General features: G+C 44.7%; 1 protein-coding gene across 1 annotated transcript in view; it reads right to left on the reverse strand.

Annotated features, from left to right (window-relative positions):
- LOC118881644 overlaps nucleotides 1-22,692 on the reverse strand; it is a 155,835-nt gene that overhangs the window by 60,716 nt on the left and 72,427 nt on the right. Inside the window, exons 31-39 of the mRNA XM_036826771.1 lie at nucleotides 21,043-21,231; nucleotides 20,489-20,628; nucleotides 19,302-19,464; nucleotides 19,083-19,169; nucleotides 16,743-16,880; nucleotides 16,528-16,647; nucleotides 15,306-15,398; nucleotides 12,003-12,220; nucleotides 9,989-10,173 (exon numbers count right to left, since the gene is read on the reverse strand). Coding sequence (XP_036682666.1) covers nucleotides 9,989-10,173; nucleotides 12,003-12,220; nucleotides 15,306-15,398; nucleotides 16,528-16,647; nucleotides 16,743-16,880; nucleotides 19,083-19,169; nucleotides 19,302-19,464; nucleotides 20,489-20,628; nucleotides 21,043-21,231 — 1,333 coding nt within the window. The remainder of the gene's footprint in view (nucleotides 1-9,988; nucleotides 10,174-12,002; nucleotides 12,221-15,305; nucleotides 15,399-16,527; nucleotides 16,648-16,742; nucleotides 16,881-19,082; nucleotides 19,170-19,301; nucleotides 19,465-20,488; nucleotides 20,629-21,042; nucleotides 21,232-22,692) is intronic.

Here is a 22,692-nt window from a genome sequence, read left to right on the forward strand (position 1 = left end):
AAAAAAAAAAAAAGAACCCAAAGCCCAAAACTGCCAGTACAAATTGCTAGCAAGGATGCAGAGCAACTAGAATTCTCACACATTCCTGGTGGGAATGGAAAATGGTACTGCTACTCTGGAAACAGTCTGGCAGTTTCCTATAAACATATACTTGCCGTACAACCCAGCAATCCCACTCCTAGGTATTCACCCAAGAGAAATGAAACCATATGTTCCCACAGAAACCTACAGACCAATGATTATTGAAGCTTTATTCATAATTGGAAATTACTGGAAACAACTCAAACATCCTTCAGCTGTGAATGGATAAACTGCAGTATATCCACAGAATAGAATATTACTCACCAGTAAAAAGGAAAAAGAACTACTGATACATACAACTTTGATGAATCTCAGCCACATCATGTTGGGCAAAAGATCCCATACTCAAAACTTACGTGCTGTATGGTTCCATTCCTGTGACATCCTGGAATAGCCCAAACTATAGGGACTGACAACATCTCAGTGGTTGCCAGGGACAGGGGGTGGGGGAAAGGTTGGTGACAATGAGCAGCAGAAAGGAACTTTTTGGGGTGATGGAACTATTCTGTATCAAGACTGTGTTGGTGGGTACACAACTGTACGAGTTTATCAAAACTTGAAGGGGTTTTCCCCATATGTAAATTGTACCCCAAGAAATTATACCTGAATAATTGCCTTCAAAAATGAAGCAGTTGGGACTTCCCTGGTGGTCCAGTGGTTAAGACTCCACCCTTCCATTGCAGGGGGCACGGGTTCAATCCCTGGTCAGGAGACTAAGATCCCACATGCTACATGGCATGGCCAAAAAAAAAAGAAGCAATGTGTGTTAAGAGATCAGCATGAGGGTCTGTTAGTTATCAGCTGCAAATGATAAACTTCAGAAAGATGAAGGGGAGACCATCAGTGTAAGTCAAAGTAAACTTGAGAAGAACAGTACGCTGCTTGATTGTATTTAAATTTTTTCAAACCTATGTCATTTGATCTTTAGACAGGTATTTTATTATGCAATTTGGTTTTGCCACAATTTAACCAATTAGGAATTAGGAGGGTCAGTGTTAATATTACTGCAAGATTACAGAATGATACTATTCCCCCAAGGTAGGTGGGAAAGCAGAGTCTTTAGATTCTGAAACACAGGGCCCTGGACAGATGTCCAGCTAGGGTGCTACGGTCAAGGATGCTTGGGCGAAAGATCCCATTTTGTATAATTCTGACTTTTGGAAACTTGTTAATGTTTCACATAATCGAAAAATAAATACACAAAATCAATAAAGATAGGGGAAACCTGAAAATGGAATACAAACAGAAACCAGTGAACCAATTGTACTTCAAATGATTTACAGCATCACACAGGGTGGGTGGGAGATTAACCCCAACTAACGTTTAAACACCGCGTTTGCGGACTTCCCTAGTGGCGCAGTGGATAAGACTCCACACTCCCAATGCAGGGGGCCCAGGTTCGACCCCACATCAGGGAACTAGATCCCACATGCATGCTGCAACTAAGAGTTCTCATGCCACAACTAAGGAGCCCGCTTGCTGCAACTAAGGAGCCTGTGTGCCGCAACTAAGATCCGGCACAACCAAATAAATAAATAAATAAATATTTAAAAATAAATAAACACTGTGTTTAGATTTATACCCTTAGGCTAAAAACAAGAAGAACTCTAAACAAGTATTGAATTCTAGCTAAAAGGGTTTATTTTCTCAAAGGTATAGGTTAGTAATTCTGACTACTTTCTATGTATCCTAGGGCTGAACAAATAACTAAATATATTGTGAATAATTGGAGCCAAGTTTCTTACTGTTGAAGAAGGGAATAAGAAATATGAAAAGGAGGAAGAAACAGAATGAGCTTTTTGATGATGGATTGGAATTAAGGACTAATGGTTGTAAACTTATATATCTGTAGATAGACAGATATAGGTGTGTGTGCATGTATGTACACATGCATCTATTTTCTTGGTCTGTCCACTGAGAAGGCCTAGAGAGACAGATACTTCAGTAGGAGTAAATACACCTAGAACCCAGATCTTAGTTTCTAAATACCGTTTTGCACAAAAAGGAACCAGGAATCCTTGGAGAAATGACTTATTCCATCTCAGAGAAAATATAACAGGAGATTAAAACATTTTTTTGGTCATAAAGGAAGTGGTCAAGGAATGATAGGGACATGTCAAAAGGACACAGGAGGAGTTCTATTTCCATTAATGGTGGAGACACTTAAATGGACCAACCCTCCCAAGGTAACAATTGTACACTCTGGACAAAATATATGAAACAGTTACCTGAAGTGGCTGGAGACTGACCATAAACAGGCAGACACTGGAGGGGAGTTAAAACTTGGAGGAAAGGACCAGCAATAGTTGAGTTGTATGTTTTTACTCTTTTTTGGTGCCATGCAGGGTGAAGAAAACTCACACAGAAATCTATGGTCTTACTGATTAAAGAATCAAAGAACAGAGTTCAAGGTGACAATAGCAAATAAAAAGTGAAGTGGGAAATTCCAGAGAGAGCTACATGGGGGAATCCCAAATTCTACCTATAAACTCTGTCCAAAGCTAATCCTTGAACTTCACAAGGGTGGTACAGACTCCAAGCAGACCAGCTAAGATAAAAGAGCTGAAAATTATTTCCACTGCAGCCCACCAGAGGAAAGACAGAGTTTGGATTTTGAGCCCAGCCAAGTTAACTGCATGATAAAATTTTAAAAAATAACGATACTCTTCAGAGAAATATAAAAGAATCAGAGTCTTAACATCATTCAAAATGTCTAGAATACAATCGCAAATTACTAGACATACAAATAAATAGGAAAATGTAACCTATATTTAAGAGAAAGGGCAATCATCAAGGGAGATCAACCCCAAGATGACCTAGACACTGGAATTAGCAGATAAGGATTTTAAAACAGCTCTTACAACCATGCTCAAAAATATAAGGAAAATATTTCTGTATTGAATGAATAGATAAGAAACCTCAGCTGCAAAATAGAAATTAATAAAAAGAGCCTAGTGGTGATTTTAGAACTAAAAAAAATACATAAAATCTGTGATTGAAAAAGAATTATTGGATGGTCTTAAAATTTTTATTGGCTGGTGTTTGGAGAAGAAAGATTAAAGAGCCAGTGAACTGGAAGATAGATTGATAGATATCTGAAGAAAAGAGAAAAAAGACTAAAAAGTCAACCGAGCCGCAGTGATCTGTGGAACAATATAGAAACTTCTAAAGCACGTGCAGTTGGAAATCCCAGGAGGAGAGGACAATGAGAATGGGACAGAAAGAAATCTTTGAAGAAGTAAATATGAAAAACTTCTAAGTGTGTTAAGAGATATACATATGCATTTTTTAAATATCCTTCAAGAATCAGGGCAAAATAAGACATTTTCAAATAAATGAAAACTAAGGGAGTTCACTGTTGTAAGCCAGACTTACAAGAAATGCGAAAGGTGATCCTTTTTTTTTTTTTAATTTTTATTGGCGTATAGTTGCTTTACAATGTTGTGTTAGTTTCTATAAATGTGATTCTTTATACTGAAGAGAAATGATACCAGAAACTCTAAGTAGAATGTGAAAGAACATACAGAAACATAGTTGAAAGAGCAACAGATAAATTAACACTGAGTTCTAAAATTTTTTTAAAATCAGCCAAAAGAAGGCAAAAAAAGAGCAACAGAGGAACAAAAAAATATATGGGAAAGTAGAAAACAAAACAGCAAAATAGTAGACAAAAATCTAATCATATCAATAATTACATTAAAGATAAATCAAGTAAATACCATAATTAAAAGGCAGAGATTGTCAGACTGGAAATAAAAGCAAAATCCAACTGCATGTGGGCTACAAGAAATGTACCTTAACTATAGGAAATATATATTTGAAAGAAAAAGGGTGGAAAAATATATACAGTACAAATTCCAATAAAAAACAAAAGTGGCAACATTAATATCAGACAAAACAGACTTCAAGACAAAGAATTGTGTGAGAGATAAACAGTCCATTTCACAATGATAAACAGGTCAATTCATCAAGAATGCATAATAATCATATTTGCTTATGCACCTAATACTAGTACGTCAACATACATGAAGCAAAAATTGACTGAATGAAAGCAAGAAATCCACATAGTTGGAGAGTTTAACACACTTCTCTCATTAATTGATACAATAACCAGACAAAAAAAATCAGTAAAGATATATATCAGAGCAATACAACCAAGCACCTTGACTTAACATTTATAGAACATTACACCCAACAACAGCAGAATACCAATTCTTTTTAAGTGCATAAGGTATGTTCACAAGATAGATATAGACTGGCCCATAAAACAAGTCACAACAAATTTTAAAAGACTTATCCTACAGAAGAGATCCTCTGATCACAATGAAATTCAATATTAAAAAGCTATCTAGAAAAATCTCAAATATTTGGATATGAAGCAACATACTTCAAATACATGGGTCAAAGAAGAAGTCACACGTTTGAAAATATTTCAAAATAAATGATAATGAAAACACATGACATAAAAATTTGTGGGATGCAGCTAAAGGAACTTAAGAGGAAAATGTATGGTTTTATATGCTTATATTAGAAAAGAAAAAAGGTCTAAAAATCAATGGCTTGAGGATCTGCCATAAATAAACTATAAAAAAAGAGCAAAAGGGTCTTCCCTGGTGCCACAGTGGTTAAGAATCTGCCTGCCAATGCAGGGGACACGGGTTCGAGCCCTGGTCTGGGAAGATCCCACATGCCACGGAGCAACTAAGCACGTGTGCCACATCTACTGAGCCCGCGCTCTCTAGGGCCTGTGAGCCACAACTACTGAGCCCGTGAGCCACAACTACTGAAGCCCGCATACTCTACAGCCCATGCTCCGCAACAAGAGAAGCCACCGCAATGAGAAGCCTGCGCACCGCAACAAAGAGTAGCCCCCACTCGCCGCAACTAGAGAAAGCCCGCACAGCAACGAAGACCCAATGCAGCCAAATATAAATAAATTTATTAAAAAACGAAGAGTAAAGTAAACCCAAATTAAGTGTAAGAAAGGAAATAATAGAGACAGTGGCTGAAAGCAATGGAATTGAAAAGAGACAAGAGAGAAAATTAACAGAACCAAAATTTGGTTCTTTGAAAGGATTAACAAAATTGATGAAATCCAAGTTAGACTAATAAGGAAGAGAGAGAAGAAACACAAGTAACAACTATTAGTGATGAAAGCAAGGGTATCACTGTAGATCCTGCATACATGAAAAGGATTATAATACATATAATGAACTATGCCAATAAATTTGACTATTTAGTGGAGATGGACAAATTCCTTGAAAAATGTAACTTACGCAAACTGACACATGATGAAATAGAAAATCTGAATAACTTTATATATCTATTCATTTTCAAAAAAAAAAATTTCCACAAAGAAAAGTCCAGATGGCTTCTCTCCTAGAGTCCATCAGACAATTACGGGAGCATTCACACTAATCTTATACAAACTCTTTCAGAAAACAGAAGGGAAGAAAGTACTTCTCAACTTGTTTTATGGAGTTAGCATACAAAGGGGAAAAATGCTTAACAGTGAAGAAACTTCGCAGACATTACCTTAATCAAGTGATCAAAACTGATGTCACCAGTAGCACCGGGACAAACTGACATCAGGTGGTATTCTGCCAACAAGGCTTTTTTGAAAATAGTCATGAGGAAGCATCCAACAAACCCCAAATGAGGGATATTCTACAAACTGACTGCCCTGTACCCTTTGAAATATAATCATGAAAGAGAAAGAAATACAGAGGAACTGATCCAGGATAAAAGAGACCAAAGAAACAATACAACTAAATGTAATGCACAATTCAGGATTTTCTTTTACTATAAGGGACATTAATGGGACAACTGGTGGAATCTGAATAAGGTTTGTAGATAACAGCATTATATAAATGTTAATTTTCTGGTTTTGAGAACTGTATTGTGGAACATAGGAGAATGTCTTTATTTTTAGGAAATAAACATTGAACTATTTAGGGGTGAAGAACTATCATGTCTGCAGCTTAGTACAATACAGTTCAAGAATAAAAAATTTTAGGGACTTCCCTGGCGGTCCAGTGGTTAAGACTCTGTGCTTCCATTGCAGGGGGCGCAGGTTCAATCCCTGGTTGGGGAACTAAGATCCCGCATGCCACATGGCTTGGCCAAAAAAAACTTATATGCAAATAATAATGTCTTATACACACACACACACACACACATATAGAGGGAGACAGAAAAACAGACAAAGAGAGAGAATAAAAATGATAAAGCAATTGTGATAAATGTCAATAATTGGTAAAGCTAGGTAAAGAGCCTATGGGATTCTTTGTAACATTCTTGCCACTTTTCTGTAAATCTGAAATCATGTCAAAATAAAAAGTATTAAATGTAGCCACTTTGAAAAACAGTATGGAAATTCCTCAAAACGTTAAATATTGAACTACCATATGATCCAGCAAATCCACTCCTGGGTATTTATCTGAAGAAAATGAAAACAGTAATTAGAAAAGATATATGCACCCTTACGTTCATTGCAGCATTATTTACAATAGCCAAGATATGGAAGCAACCTAACTGTCCATTGATAGATGAATGGATAAAGAAGATGTAGTGTGTGTATGTATGTCTATATATATATATATAAAATGGAATACTACTCAGCCATAAGAAGAATGAAATCTTGCCATTTCTGACAACATGGATGGACCTAGAGGGTATTATGCTAAGTGAAATAAGTCAGACAGAGAAGGACAAAAACTGTATGATTTCACTTATATGTTGAATCTTTAAAAAAAAACACAAGTAAGCAAACAAACATAAAACAGAAACAGAGTCACAGATGCAGAGAACAAACAGGTGGTTGCCAGAGGGGAGGTGGGGAGGGGAGGAAGAGAGAAATAGGTGAGGGAGATTAAGAGGCACAAACTTCCAGCTGCGAGATAAATGAGTCATGGGTATAAAATGTACAGTGTGGGGAATAGAGTCAATAACTGTGCAATATCTTTGTATGGTGACATATCATAATTAGACTTACCGTAATCAGTTGGAAACACAGAAATATCGAGTCACTATGTTGTGTAACAGGAATTAACATAGTGTTGTACTTCAATTATACTTCAAAATTATACCTCAGAAACAAACTCATAGAAAAAGAGATTACTCTTCAATAAGTGGTGCTGGAAAAACTGGACAGCTACATGTAGAAGAATGAAATTAGAACATTCTCTAACACCATATACAAAAATAAACTCAACATGGATTAAAGAACTAAATGTAAGACCAGAAACCATAAAACCCCTAGAGGAAAACATAGGCAGAACACTCTTTGACATAAATCGTATCAATAGCAATACTTCTTTGGATCTGTCTCCTAAAGCAAAGGAAATAAAAGCAAAAATAAACAAATGGGACCTAATTAAACTTAAAAGCTTTTGCAGAGCAAATGAAACCATCGACAAAACAAAAAGACAACCTACTGAATGGGAGAAAATGTTTGCAAATGATACGACTGATAAGGGGTTAATATCCAAAACATATAAATCGCTCATATAACTCAACATCAAAAAAAAAACCCCAAAAACCCACAAACAACCAGAGTAAAAAATGGACAGACATTTTTCCGAAGAGGATAGACATTTTTCCAAAGAGGACATGCAGATGGCCAATAGGCACATGAAAAAGATGCTCAACATCATTAACCATCAGGGAAATGCAAATTAAAACCACAATGGCTATCACCTCACATCTGTCAGAATGGCTATCATCAAAAAGAACAAATAACAAATGTTGGCGAGGACATGGAGAAAAGGGAACCCTCGTACATTGTTGGTGGGAATGTAAATTGGTGCAGCCACTATGGAAAACAGTACGAAGGTTTCTCAAAAAACTAAAAATAGAATGACCATATGACCCAGCAATTCCACTCCTGGGTATATACCCCCCAAAATGAAAACACTAATTCGAAAAGATACATGCACCTCAATGATCATAGCAGTGCTATTTACAATGGCCAGGATATGGAAGCAATTCATCCATTAACAGATGAATGAATAAAGAAGATGTGGTATATATATACAGTGGAATACTACCCAGCCATAAAAAAAGAATGAAATTTTGTAATTTCCAGCAACATGGATGGACTTGGAGGGTATTATGCTAAGTGAAATAAGTCAGACAGAGAAAGACAAATACTGTATGATATCACCTATATGTGGAATCTAAAAATTAAACAAACTAGTGAATATAACAAAAAAGAAACAGACTCACAGATATAGAGAACAAACTGGTGGTTACCAGCGGGGAGAAGGGAGGGGGGACGGGCAAGAATGGGGTAGGGGATTAAGAGGTATAAACCATTATGTATAAAATTAAAAAGCTACAAGAATATATTGTACAACACAGGGAATATAGCCAATATTTTATAATAACTTTAAATGGAGTATAACCTTTAAAAATTGTGAATCACTATATTGTACACCTGTAACTTATATAATATTGTACATCAACTTTACTTCAATTTTTAAAAAAAAGATCAGATTTGTGGTTACCAGAGGTGGGGGATGTGGGGGGGATTGGATGAAGGCAATCAAAATGTACAAACTTCTTGGTGGGAATGTAAGTTGGTGCAGCCGCTGTGGAATACAGTATGGAGGTTCCTCAAAAAACTAAAAATAGAGTTACCATATGATCCAGCAATCCCACTCCTGGGCATATATCTGGACATAACTCTAATTCAAAAAGATACATGCACCCCTATGTCCACAGCAGCACTATTCACAATAGCCAAGACATGGAAACAACCTAAATGTCCATCGACAGATGAATGGGTAAAGAAGATGTGGTACATATATACAATGGGATACTACTCAGCCATAAAAAAAGAACGAAATAATGCCATTTTCAGCAACATGGATGCAACTAGAGATTATCATGCTAAGTGAAGTAAGTCAGAAAGAGAAAGACAAATACCATATGATATCACTTATATGTGGAATCTAAAAGATGACACAAATGAACCTATCTTTGAAACAGAAACAGAATCATGGATATAGAGAACAGACTGGTGGTTGCCAAGGGGGAGGGGGTTGAGAGAGGGATGGAGTGGGAGGTTGGGGTTAGCAGATGTAAACTTTTATATATAGAATGGATAAACAACAAGGTCCTGCTGTATAGCACAAAGAAGTATATTCAATATCCTATGACAAACCATAATGGAAAAGAATGTTTAAAAAGAGAATGTGTATATATGTATAACTGAATCACTTTGCAGTACATCAGTAATTATCACAACATTGTAAATCAACGATACTTCAAAAAAAATTTTTTTAAAGGTACAAACTTCCAGTTATAAGATAAGTAAGTACTAGGAATACAATGTACAACATGATAAATATAATTAACACTGCTCTGTGTTATATATGAGAGTTGTTAAGAGAATAAATCCTAAGAGTTCTTACCATAAGAAAAAATTTTCTTTCTATTTCTTTAATTTTGTGTCTGTGTGAGATGATGGATGTTCACTAAACTTACTGTGATAATCATTTCCTGATGTATGGAAGGCAAATCATTATGTGGTACGCAAACTTATACAGTGCTTCTTGTCAATTACATCTCAATACAACTGGAAGAAAAAAAAGTGTTAGAAAAACTTTGTTTGGCGAACACTGAACCCAACTCTCCTTCCTGGTTATTTCCAATGTCCATTAGCATGTTAAGGCTCTGACAAGTCCTGCACAAGGAAGCCTGTTTAGTATTTAGACAGCAGAAGATTCACTTTGTCTGAACGGGTATTAATTTCTGACAGAGGGATTTCACCAGTGTGTGAGACACCGGAACAGAGCATCAGTGGACTTGAAAAAGTGTAGGATTTCATCTACGCTGTGGACCCACAGAAAGTGTTTGCCAAATCCCCACTGTCCCTGCCCCGTGGCGTTCCCCAGGCTCTCACCTTCTGTGAGTGTCTCCTTCTGCTTCAGCACACCTGTGAGGGTCAGAAGACGGGGCACGGCTGCCCAGGTGTGCTGGGCTCGGCTCTGCAGGGTCAGGACCTGGCCTCCCCTCTGCTCTTCAGATGCCTTGAGAAAAAGCTGCACTGTGTTGTGGTCTAGCAGTGCCTTGGAAAACAGCCAAATCCTAGGAAGGAAAGTGATGGGGGCATGGAAAACGTTGGCATCCATCCCTGCAGGCAGATGGTATTTTTCCCCTTCAAATAAGCAGGCCAGGCCATAAGAGGTGCATTCCTGAACCCCACTGTCCAGACCCATCAAGGGACTGCCTTACTGGCCCTCAGCCCACAGGGATACAGGGTAATAGGGGGTTAAGGTCATGGGCCTTGAGGTCAAACGTGGGTTCGAATCCCACTGTTGCCGCTCACTCACTGTGTGGCCTTTGCACAAGGACATGACCTCCCTGAACCTCGGTTTCGTCTTCTGTAAAGTGGAGGCAAAAATGGAACTACTGATGTTGATGAGCTGACATTGCCAGTGAGGTATCGATGTATGTTATTATGGTGAGGGACAAGGGAAAACAGCCCCAGGGAGCCTGCTGTTACACCTCCTGGAGAACTGGAGCAGGGGACCTGGTCCCTACTATCCCTGTGGTATGTCATTGATAGGACACCATAAGAGATACTTCCCTCAAGTACCAAGACCAGGAACAAGATCAGCCATGCTTTCCCTGGTGAGTATTCACACAGGTATGTGAGGGTGTGTGTGTGTTTTCCCATAAGGAAAGGCACTGTTTGCAAAAATGCCATTGGTTGGTTTCTCTTTTTTTGCACTGGCTACTAGGAAGCCCAGAGCCAAATCTTCAGCTCCACTCTAGAAAATGGCATGCATTTTGTTTACCAATGCCACTTTGAGCACCTTCCCATTTTTCCTTCCCTTCACCCTAATTTCCTTATGTGTTTTTTTAAAACCCAGAACAAGGGTTGGCAAGCTATGCACCTGTGAGCCAAAACCAGCCCAACCCTTTTAGTAAATAAAGTTTTATTGGAACTCGGCCACACCCATTCATTTACATGTCGTCTGTCTACGAGTACTTGCAACAGAGACCACATGGCCCACAGGTCCAAAAGTATTTACCATCTGGCCCTTTTCTGTAAGTTTGCTAATTCCTGACCTAGAACAATATATATTTTCATAATCTGCCTCAAACCCTTTTTAGATTGGGAATAAGGTTGCGCAGTCGGACAGATGGATGAATAGGCAGGCGGACAGACAGCCGTAGATGGTAATTCCGGGTCAGGGTTATCTAGGACCATGTCCAAAGCCTTAAATCTCCTTGAATTCAAAAAAGCTGCCAAAGCTAGGACTGCAGAGGAAAAAGGAAATTAACATTTAACAGAGACCTAATATGTGCCAGAATGTGCCGTACTCAAAGGAGCAGCTCTATGGCAGCTGGAAGTGAACATTCTCGCTGGCCAGAAGCTGGTTTGGAATTCACACGTGCTGTCCAGTTAATTCTAGGACAACCCGAAGAAGCAGGTTGAGAAACTGAGGCACAGAAGGGCACAGTGTCTCACCCAAGGTTCCCGAGGCAGCAATGGCAGAGCTGGGATTTGAACCCATGCTGGCTCCCTTATCCTAGGCCATATCATAGTGAACATGTCATTATGTGAAAATATAGTCAGAGATGACAAACTGGGGGGAAATACACCAACATATTCCCCATGACTGCCTCTAGTGATTTTTGTTTTACTCCTTATTCATTATTATAATCTTTCAAGTCATCTAAAGTGAATGCTGTTGTAACTAAAAATGAAAACAGATCAAAGTGGAAAATTGAATACCTCCTCCCTTCCATTCCCTCAAAGCCTTAAAAATCAAGAATGGCACAAACGGGGGTAATTCAGGCATGGTTCCAGAAGGCACCTCTGGGTGATGATTTTCCATCTCCCAGGAGGCCAGGCCTTTGACCTCGGAGGCCCCCTCACCCCTCACAGGCCACTTGGGGACGGGCACCTGTCTGGGGCGACCTTGCCGGACAGCTGCAGCTGAACAGCTCTGGGGGCTCTGAGGGCCTCCTGGCGGAGGAGGACGCCCATGCCCCAGCCCCGGCTGCTCCTCCAGGTATCCTGGCTGGCGGTGACCTCCAGCAGAACAAGCACCTCACCAGACACGTGCACAGACAGGGAGCCGTTGAGGCTGCGCTCTCTGTAGCGCCCAGCAGCTGCCTGCACCTGCAGGGAGGCAGGAGAGAGCTCAGAAGTGGAGGGGGGGACAGGAAGGGTCTGTGGGAGCTGGGAATGCAGGAGGGCCCCTTCCTCCAGGAAGTCTTCCTGAGCCACTCCAGCTCTGAGCATCATCCAATGCAGCGGACTGCAAACACTCAGGAAGAGAAATGAGACAGAGAGAAGAATGGGGGACAGCCGTCCCTGACCCCAGCTCCTGCCCCAGGAACAGAGTCTCATCTTGTCCTTTCCACCACATATGAAGTGGGATTACTTTCTTACAAATGGGGAAACTGAGGCTCAGAGAGGATCACATATTCAACCTGGGCCTGCCTGGCTCTAAAACTCATGCTTGTGCCTGAAAGGGGGCTGCTGGGGAAAGCAGAGGACCCCTGTGCAGCTCAGTTACAGAAAAGCATGCTCCTAACAGTGTGCCCTGGGGCCCAGAGGACCCCTAGAAGCTCCGGAGGTCAAAGGGGAGAGTGCCCAGTGCATAAGGAGAGGGCCACACCTGGGGTCAGGCTGGAGCAAAGGCTTGACCAGGGCAATGGTCGGGGGGCGGGGAGGAGTGGGGGTGGGAGCAGCGAGGCCCACTCCTCCACCAGCTCTGCAGGACCTGAAGCCCCTTTCCTGACCTGGGCCTCAGTTTCCCCATCTACGGGGTAGAAACTGGCCTAGCCCGGTCTGCACATTACAATCACGTGGGAAGCTTTTATAAGTATGCCTGGTCCCTCCATATTTGAATTGATAAACTGTAGATCCATGCAATGCAATATTATTCAGTGATAAAAAGAAATGAGTTATCAAGCCATGAAAAGACATGAAGGAAATGTAACTGCATATTCTAAACGAAAGAAGCCAATCTTTTATTTCAAGGCTACATACTGAATGAGTCCAACTATATGACGGTCAGGGAAAAGGTAAAACCAAAAAGACAGAAAATGGCTCAGTGGCAGCCAGAAGTTAAGAGAGAGGGAGGGAGGAATCGGTGGGTTGAGAAGGATTTTTAGGGCAGTGAAACTACTCCGTATGATACAGTAAAGGCTGATATACAACGTTATGCATTTGGCAAAACCCACAGAACGTACGACGCAAAGAGTGAACCCTAACGTGAACTACAGACTTTAGTTAATAATAAATTAACACTGGTCCATCAATTTTAACAAATGTACCGCACTAATGCAAGATGTTATCAGAGGGTAAACTGTAATGTGGGGAAAGGAGGTATATGGGAACTCTCTGTACTTTCTGCTCAATTTTTCTGTAAACGTAAAACTGCTCTAAAAAATGAAGTTTATTAATTTTTTTAAAAGTGTGCCTGTGACCCCCTGACTAATCAACTCAGCATCTCCAGGCTGGGGTCCAGGTATGTTCTAAAAGCTCCCCAGGTGATTCTAACACACAGCTTGGGTTGGGAAGGTCCAGGGTACACCGTTCTTTCTCTGATTGGCTTCTGTGGGCCTGAGGGGTCCTACAGAGTGTGCGTTCTCAACAGGGGCAATATCGCCCCAAATGCATAATTCGTTCTCAGCAGGTAGGTTAAAAAAAACAACAACGTCTTATATAAGGCATAGGTATGCATCAGCACATAACAGAAATACAGGACATCTGTGGACTTAAATTTTCATAAAAGGGACGATTAGAGGAAAAAAATGTCTAAAAAGTCTCCTTGGGCAGGGAGGCAATAATGAAAATTAGGTTGTGAAACACCAGTGAAAAGATACCCCGGAGGGATTTCAAGAGGGAGGATGGTGTTGAGAAGGCCAGGCTCCTGCCCCCATCCCCAGCCCCCATTCAATCACAGAGATAATGTGAGCAAAGGATTCTGCTGCTTTAAAAAGTAATAATAAAGTACAAACCCATTAGGTGACCCAGCATCCATGCTTCCAGTAGGACCACCCACCCACCACCCGCCTTGAGTGCCGGAGGCTGCATGGGCTCTGCAGCCAGACTGCCTGGGTCGCCATACAAGATCCTGCACTTATGCGCTCCGTGACCTTGTACAGGTCACGTCACCTCTCTCTGTCTCAGAGTCTCATCTGCAGAATGCCGAGACAGCAGCACCACGAGGCGTCCGTGAGATGATCCACATAAAGGGTACAGAACAGAGCCTGGCACACAGTAAACACTCAACGGACATCAGCTCCCGTTACAACTGATGACAGCGACGGCACGGTTTCAAATCCTAGATGCCAGCTGCCCTCAGATGTGCCATGATTTTATATATCTCCTTGAAAGTGAAAAGGCTGCTAATGAAACAATGAACCAGCGTGGATTTGAAGACACATCTGATTTCACAGATGCCGACATGTGAAAAAACGTGCCTCTGAGAATGATCAGTTTCCATAATTCAGAGCCCTTCTCAGGCTCCACTCAAGTTTTCAAAACCCACAGGCACAGCAGGCATTTAAAAATTGCTATCGAATTCCAGTCCTCACCCCCGTTGGGATTACCCATCTACACCTCCATCTCCCCAGCCCACGGCCTAATTCCTGCATACACAGTACACACGGGTTCCTTAGGGAAGCAACCGACATGGGGGGCTTTCTAAGGAGCCAGCCCTGGGAGAGCAGAGCACAACCTTCCCACCTGGTCTCCTTTCTCTGCCCCTTCCTTTCCTTGTAGAGTGAAACCCTTTAGTGTTTCTACTTCACACTGGGCAAAATACTCTGGGGTTGAAAAAGCCATTCTGAAGGATCATACAGCTTCTCCCAAATCCAACTACAGGACAGGGTTTGAGGACAATTCTGCTTCTCTCCATTTTCAAGGGTGAAATGTGATCCTTTCATACACACACACACACACACACACACACAGACACACACACACACACACACGCCCTGCCAGGGAACTGAAAACCCTTCTTGCCTGGACAATCACTTCCAAATGATGCATTTGGAAACCTCCCTGCCATCTGTTCTTGATTCTGGAGGGGCTGTCTGGCTAAGCTTACATCGTGATGTGGCCCTCCCTCTGCTCCCTCCCCGGGGTCTCCATCCTCCTTTCCTTCCGCCCCATCTCCCAGCAAGCTGGCTGCTTGGAGACAACACTTGGCAGGTAGTTGAGGTCATCCCAAAGGGACGACCATCCATACCTGTAAGTTTGGAGGAAATGTTGGTCTGTGGGGATGTCTGAGCTGGAGGGAAAACACCAAGTGGGAGTCAGACCCGTTCAGCTGGACTGAGACCTGTTGGGAGGGGGAGTTGGAGAAGCAGGGTCAGAGGGAGCAGAAGAATGAGATGCAGAATCCCAGAAGGTGGCTGGCTGGCACGGAGGAGAGACAGGTCATCCCAGAGTCTGCCCCAAACCCGGGCCCCACGGCAGATGCCAGAAGCCACCACCCTCCCTGGATGGTTCTCAACCTAAATCTCACTGAGGCTGCATTACTCGGAAGCTTGAGAAGTGAGGCCCAAGACACAGGGCTGGGAGGACAGCTCTGGGACCCTGCACCCCCTCCTTCCCCTGCCAGGGTGCCTGCTCATGCCTCCCATGTTCATGGCTGCCATTTATTTGACCCTGGCCATGAACTAGGCACTGGGAAGCTGGCTTTACAATTATCGTCTTATTTAATCATCACCCCTGCTCTCATATGCTGGTATTACTATTCCCATTTCACAGCTGGAAAAACTGATGCTCAGAGGGGTTAAGTAATTTACCCAAGGTGACACAGCAAGTCAGCAGTGGAGCTGGGATTTGAACTTGAAAGTTCCTTGGAGATGGGAATAGAAACACAGTCATCTGTGCAGCCCTGGTACATCACACAGAGCCTGGCACACAGCAAAGACACAATCTGTATATGGTGAATTAATGAATATACCTACAGTGGCTGCTATATATTTACCAAAATGTATTTCCTCTCCCTCCAGGACACATGGCTAAAACTACATTTCCCAGCCTCCCTTGCAGCTGGGTGGGGTCATGTGATGAGTTCTGGCCAATGGACTGTGGGCAGGAGTGGCATGGACTACGTATGGGCCTGGCCAATGAAAACCTCCTGCATAATTCTCACCCTTTTTCTCACCATCCACCAGCTGGGCAGAGCCACAAGGTGGAGGGAGCCTGGATCCCTGATTGACTGTTGGAGCAGAGCCACACTGAACTGTGACGTGACTGGGGAATAAACTTTCACAGTAAAGCAAACTTTTATTACAATAGTGCATCCTGATTCATCACATGCACGCTGCCAAAATAAGGGCTGTGTTGTCAGTTTGCCAGGGCCACCCTGCCACCTCCTGTGCTGTCCCATACAGGACACCTGCTCGCTAACATTACATCCCCTCCTCCCTCAGCAAGGAGGCAGAACTCAGTCTTCTGACCTGGGACATGACGTTGTGGTTGATGGCAGCCCGTGCATCCACACCGCAGTCAAATGCTCCCTGGTGACTCCGCCTGAAGACAATGTCCCCATCCAAACTCAGGGCCTGGGGGAACCTCAGCTAGGAAGGAACAGACAGTACCCTTTACTCTCACCAACAGTCAAGTTCTGCCTGGAGGCCACCAACCAGCATTTGCCCGATGCGGGGATGGGTACCTGGGAGGAGTGAGCCACATCCAGGGCCAGGCTGTGCCAGACTTCCCCACGCCGAGATCGGTCATGGTGCAGACCCTTTAAGTGCAGCAAGACTTTCTGGTTGACTTTCAGAGTGACCTCGACGTCCTTGTTCTTAGCCTGGGTGTACAAGAACCAACGGCCCTGAGAGAGGGGACTTCCCATCGCTGAGTGCCTGCGGAGGCCACCCTTGGAACCCAGCAGTTAAAGTGGTTCCCAAGATTGATGGGTGAAAGCACAGTCTACACTGTCCTGCTCACAGGAGAAGAAGTGCAGGGCAGGTACATATGGAGTCTTTGAACAGGTATGGTAAACTCCAGAGTCCACAGGTAGGATTAGTGGGGTGGGCTTGAGGGCTTGTGTCTCATTCACAGGGAGTGCCCTGGTATTAGTCTGTTCTATTCACTGCTATATTCCTAACACTCAGCACAGGACCTGGCACATAGTAGGTGCTCAATAAATATCTAGAAGAACGCAGAATCACTAGTTGTAGTTGTAGCCTGAAACCCCAAAGCCAAAGCCATGCTAAGTGGAAGAATGTTTAACTCACAGTGTGGCAGGCAGAATAATATCCGCCCTCCCAAAGATATCCATGTCCTCAACCCTGGAACCTGTGAATTTGTAACCTTACAGGGAAAAAGGGACTTTGTGGTTAAGGATCTTGAGATGGGGAGATTATTCTGGATTATCCAGTGGGCTAATCACAAGGGTTTTTTTTGTTTGTTTGTTTTGGGGGTTTTTTTTGGCCATGCCATGTGGCATGCAGGATCTTAGTTCCCCGACCAGGGATTGCACCCGTGCCCCCTGCACTGGAAGCATGGAGGCTTAACCACTGGACTACTAGGGAATTCCCATCACAAGGGTTTTTATAAGAGGGGGGCAGGAGGGTCACGGTCAGAGAGCGTGGAAGATGCTACTCTGCTAGCTTTTAGCAAAATGGACCATGAACCAAGAAACATGGGTGGCTTCTAGAAGCTAGAAAAGGCAAGGAAACAGATTCTCCCCTGGAGCCTCTAGAAAGAATGCAATCCTGGCAACACCTTGATTTTAGCCAGGTGAAACCCATTTTGGATTTCAGATCTCCAGAAATGTAAGATATATTTGTGCTGTTTTAAGCCGCTAAGTTTGTGGTAATTTGTTATAGTAGCAATAGGAAACGCATACACATAGCTAATCACTTATTCACTCAACAACCATTTAGCTTCTGCCCATGCAAGGTACAAGTAGCAATCTTTTCCCATCTGTGCTGACTGAGAAGTTAAAAATTTCTTGCCACAGAATTTTATCATTGGTGTACGTCTTTAAAAGAATACACGGCTTTATTTTACAGCCTGGATGCAGGGAGAACAAACAAAGGTCCAAGAGAAGAGAAAAATGTGTGTCATTAAACAAAGACAGGGTTTTAAAAACAACGGACAGCCAAATTAAACTACATTAAAGGATCCCCATCTACTTGTTTCTAGCCTGTTGTTGGCGGGTGGGTCAGATCTTCCGATTATTTTAAATTAGGAGCAGAGATCCGGGTTTTACTCCCAGTCTTCTGATTTTAAATGTTGATAATTTATTATTTTTTTAATTTAAATTCTGACCGGGCCAAACAAAACACATCTGCAGGTTGGATTTGGCCCACATCACCATTTTGCAATGTCTGGTTTAGAAACAGTACACATCACTGGGAAACATTTCTGCAGGTGTTCTGGGTGGCCGTCCTGCCCGCTGTTTCCCCTCAGGAGCTCCAAGGACTTCAGCTCCCAAACCTGGGGGCTGCTTACAGCCCACTTCAACAAGCGGGGAAGTGAGGCCCCAGAAGCACAGGTCTCCATGCTCAACAGCTGGCCCGGTTTCACCCTCAGGCCTTTGGATAGCCCACAGGGGAGAAACCACCACTGTCTTCCTTGTCCAGGGCCCAGCACACAGTAGGTGCCAATAAATGCTTGCTGGAGAATGGAGTCACCTCCCAGAGATGCCACTCCTAGAGGGGTCAGGAAGGAGACTTGGATGAGGACCTATGGCCATGTCATAAGTACTCGAGAGAGATCACTGTACTACACTTTGATCCTCACAACCACTGTGTAAGAGTGTTGCTGTCTCCATTGTATAGACGAGGAAACTGAGGTCCAGAGACATGAGGTAATTTGCTAAGGACACAGAGGCAAAATGAGTTTCACTCCTAGGAAGACTAATGTCAAGTAGGTTGGATCAGGCAGAGAGAGTGGAACAGAAAACTCAGGCAGGGGAATGTTTTGTTCATCCAGCTGAGAGAAGATGACAGCTTGAACTGGGGACCGCTGGGGTGAAAAGGTCTCTGGGATCCTTACTTACGATGTGCCGTTTCCACGTAACCACGCACCCCTCCACGTTCCTGGGGATGGCCTTGCCATTGTATGGGTGAGTCAGGCCCGCGCAGACCTGGGAGGGACAACCACACACACACACACACACACACACACACACACACACACACAGAGATGGGTCAGAGGCACATGGGGCCCTCCCTCCCGCTCTCAGGCCCCTTCCCACTGCACCCTGGAGCCCACTCACGTATGGGTGCCCGGCCTGGTAGCCCAGGACTACGGTGTGCAGGGTCTCCTCCTGGCCATCCAGGACAACCCTCGTCTCCAGGGAGTAACGCTGGTGCTGCCTGTCTGCCGTGAAGGTCTCCTGCAGGAGGATGCTTTGCGGGACGGGCAGAGTCCAAGGGTGCCTGGCGTGGAGAGGGGGAAACAGGCTGAAGTCATCAAAGCAGCTGGCAGGGTCAGGGGACAACTGTGGCCCAGGGGCTCAGACTGGGCCTGTCACTGTCTTGCAGAGTTAAGACTTTGTCACAGACAGGAGAAGAACATCAGGACACACATCAGCCCTGTGCGTTACATTTGCCAATCAACACCCATTCACCATCCCGCTGTGCCCTCTCGACAACCCAGTGAGCTGGACACAGCTGGGGTCACCACTTGGCATCAGAGACCCAGGACCCAGGCAGCACATGGGCTCTGGAGTCACACAGACTGGGGCTGGAATCCAGGCTCAGCCTTTCACTAGCTCTGTGACCTTGGGCAGCAAAGGACTTGATTGACTTCTCTGTACCTCAGTCTTCCCATCTGTCAAGTGGGGGCTAAAATAATAATACCCAACTCACACAGCGGTGGGGTTATTAGGGATAATGTATGTGCCACGAATGTGGGGCAAGGATTTCTGTCCTTTTTATTCTCTGCTGTTCTCCACAGGCCCAGAAAAGTGCTTGGCACATACTAGGTGCTCAGTAAATATACATGAAATAAAGAAATGAATGAGACCTTTGCAAATGACAGTTGCTGTTACTTTTGGGTTATTGCTGTTGTTTTGACAGTAGATGGCTAAGGTCCCCCAGCTGGTCAGTGCACAGCCTGGACTTCAGGCTGTTGACTCCAACCCTGTGCTGTTCGCCTCCCACAAAGAACAAGCTTTTTAACCCCTGTGCCTCCAAAAACTGAAATGGTTCCCCAGAGCAACTTTCAGGCTAGGGTGAGGAGACTGATTTCTGTGCCCACCGTAGCACACTAATGGAAGGAGGTGAGGGACATGGGGGCTTTTGGGGGGGCAACTCGTCTCTGAGCTCTGGGTTCTGTCTGGGCCCCTCCAGGCAGCACTGCACACCCTGCTCCCTGGTGACCCTCCACGCTGGAGAAGGGGAGAGCCAGGCCGGCACCACACCTCAGGGGAATCGGCCTGCGGGAAGGGGCCAAACATACCTAAGGAAGAAAGTCCCCTGCTTCTGGTACAACCTCCTGTCTTGCATTAGCTCCTCCAGTTCGCCCTCCAACTGCAGGCCCTGAGGCTGGCCCCCGGCACTGGCCCCCAGAGCCGTCAGCAACACGTGGCTCTTCCATGGCTGCAACGAGGACCAGGCTGATGCAGAGGGATGCCCGCAGGGTCCAAGCTGCTAAACATCCTGCCCTGGGGGTCACCAGGGGCAGCTCCCACTGCCCGCTCATCACCCTGGGAATGACCACCCGAGAAGGGCTGCTGCCTCCACCTCATCAGACCACAAGGTGGCACAGGGACACTGCCATGGCCTCCGCAGGTGCCCAGCAGGAACGAAGGACTTGGGCTTCCAGCTCCAGGTGGCTGACCTTTGCTCTGGGGTCTGTGCTAATATGGCTGGGGTCCATTTTACAGATAAAGAAACTGAGGCTCAGGGAGGCCCAAGGTCATAGGCCAAGCTAGTAGCCCTTTCCCATCCCAGGTGATGGATTTGGGGTCTCTCGGTGGCAGAGCCTCCAGCACGGGCCGCCTGGACCCTTACCTGCTCTGTATGCCTGTAGGCCACCGTTAAATTCAACTCCTGCTGGGGGCCCTTCAACCAGCCGTGAAGGATCTTACGGTCCTGGCTGTTCTCGGCCTGGATCTCACCCTGCATTGCTGCACTCCAGGCTGATTCTACTTCACTCCAGCTGCGAAAGATGCTCTGTGCCACGGCTGTCACTGTGGAAACCTGCAGTGAGGGTGAAGAGGCTGACCAATGCCTTTGCACACCCTATTTCCTCCTCCTGGGATGCCCTTTCTCCCCAGTCCCACTTGGTGAACTCCCACTCATCCTTCAAAACCCCTCCAATGCCATCTCTGCTAGGCGTTTTCCGATGGGTCCAAGCAGAATTGGTTGTTCCGTACAGGGGCATGAGGAAAGAGGAAAAACTGCTCTCTCTCTCTCAACCCCGAACAGAGAGAGAATCTGAGTTATCAGAGAAGACCATCCCTTCCCCTCTCTCCCCTTCAGCTCAAGGAGGGAATAGGATCTCACTGAGCCACTGTTATTAGCAGGCAGGGTCTCTGTGTCTTGAAGGGCACACGCTTGCAGGTGGCCTTCTGTCCCTGCATCATCGTCATGGTGTTCAGAGCCCTGGGAGGAGCTGGGTGGTACTTTGGCTTGCACTGGGGCTGGGGGAGGCACAGCACTTCAGCCCTGTGCTGGGCTGTGGGCCCCAGCACACCGCCCTCGGCACAAGCCCTACTAGGAACATCAAGGTGCCTCGTGCCCGGCTGGTCTCTGTCCCTTGTTCACGCAGCTCCCTCAGGGGACTCACGAGGAGAGGTGACGGGGCCAAGATGGGCTTTGGGAATTACTGAACCTCCTGACAAATACTAGAACTCCCCAAGACCTTACCCCCTATGTCACTGACCTCAGGTCACCCCCAGAACTTGCAGGCCCTTCACTGCTGGCTTCCCCATTTCAGCAAATGGCACCTGCTTCCACCCAGCTGCTTGAACCAAAAACTTGGGGTTACTTGTCTTTTCTTCACCCCCTCCCCCAACCAATCCATCAGCAAATCTGTCAGCAAATCAGTCAGCTACACCTTCAAACCACCTCGGTTGTCATCTCCCGGGCCAGGCCACCATCTGCCCCTCCCTGGGCTGGGTCATCTGAAGGAACGGGCTGGTCAACCCCACCTTGTGTCCTGTCCTGGCTCTATCTGTCACACAGTGGCCTCCTCAGGGTCCCTAAGCTTGGCAGGAGTCACCTGCTCCTTCCGACTCTACTCTGGTGCCACCTGGCCCCTGCCTCAGAGGGGACTGAGCTGTCCCCTAACACGCCCACCGAGCTGCCTCCTTCTGGGCCCACGTCAGGCCTGGACCACACCCTGTGTCCGCTGATCATCCCAACACAGGGAGAGGCTTGATGTGCCAGGTTCCCATGTGTGACACCAGGGAAGTCCTTCTCTGGTTGGTTTTCTTCCAAACTCTGTTATGCTTCTACGGTCAAACAATCAAACGTGTGCAAAGAAGCAGACTTACACTGAGCAGGTGGTGGGACACTGACCTACATCCTTGAAGTTTCCATTCTGGATTTAAGGCAAAAGCCTGATGTCTACTTGTTTCCAAGGTACCAGTTCAACCTACTTTAATATTTTACTTTATCAGCTGCTAAGCAAGAATATGGGAAATTGAGATTTATTTT

This window comes from Balaenoptera musculus, chromosome 15, assembly GCF_009873245.2.
Source record: "Balaenoptera musculus isolate JJ_BM4_2016_0621 chromosome 15, mBalMus1.pri.v3, whole genome shotgun sequence".
NCBI lineage: Eukaryota > Metazoa > Chordata > Mammalia > Artiodactyla > Balaenopteridae > Balaenoptera > Balaenoptera musculus.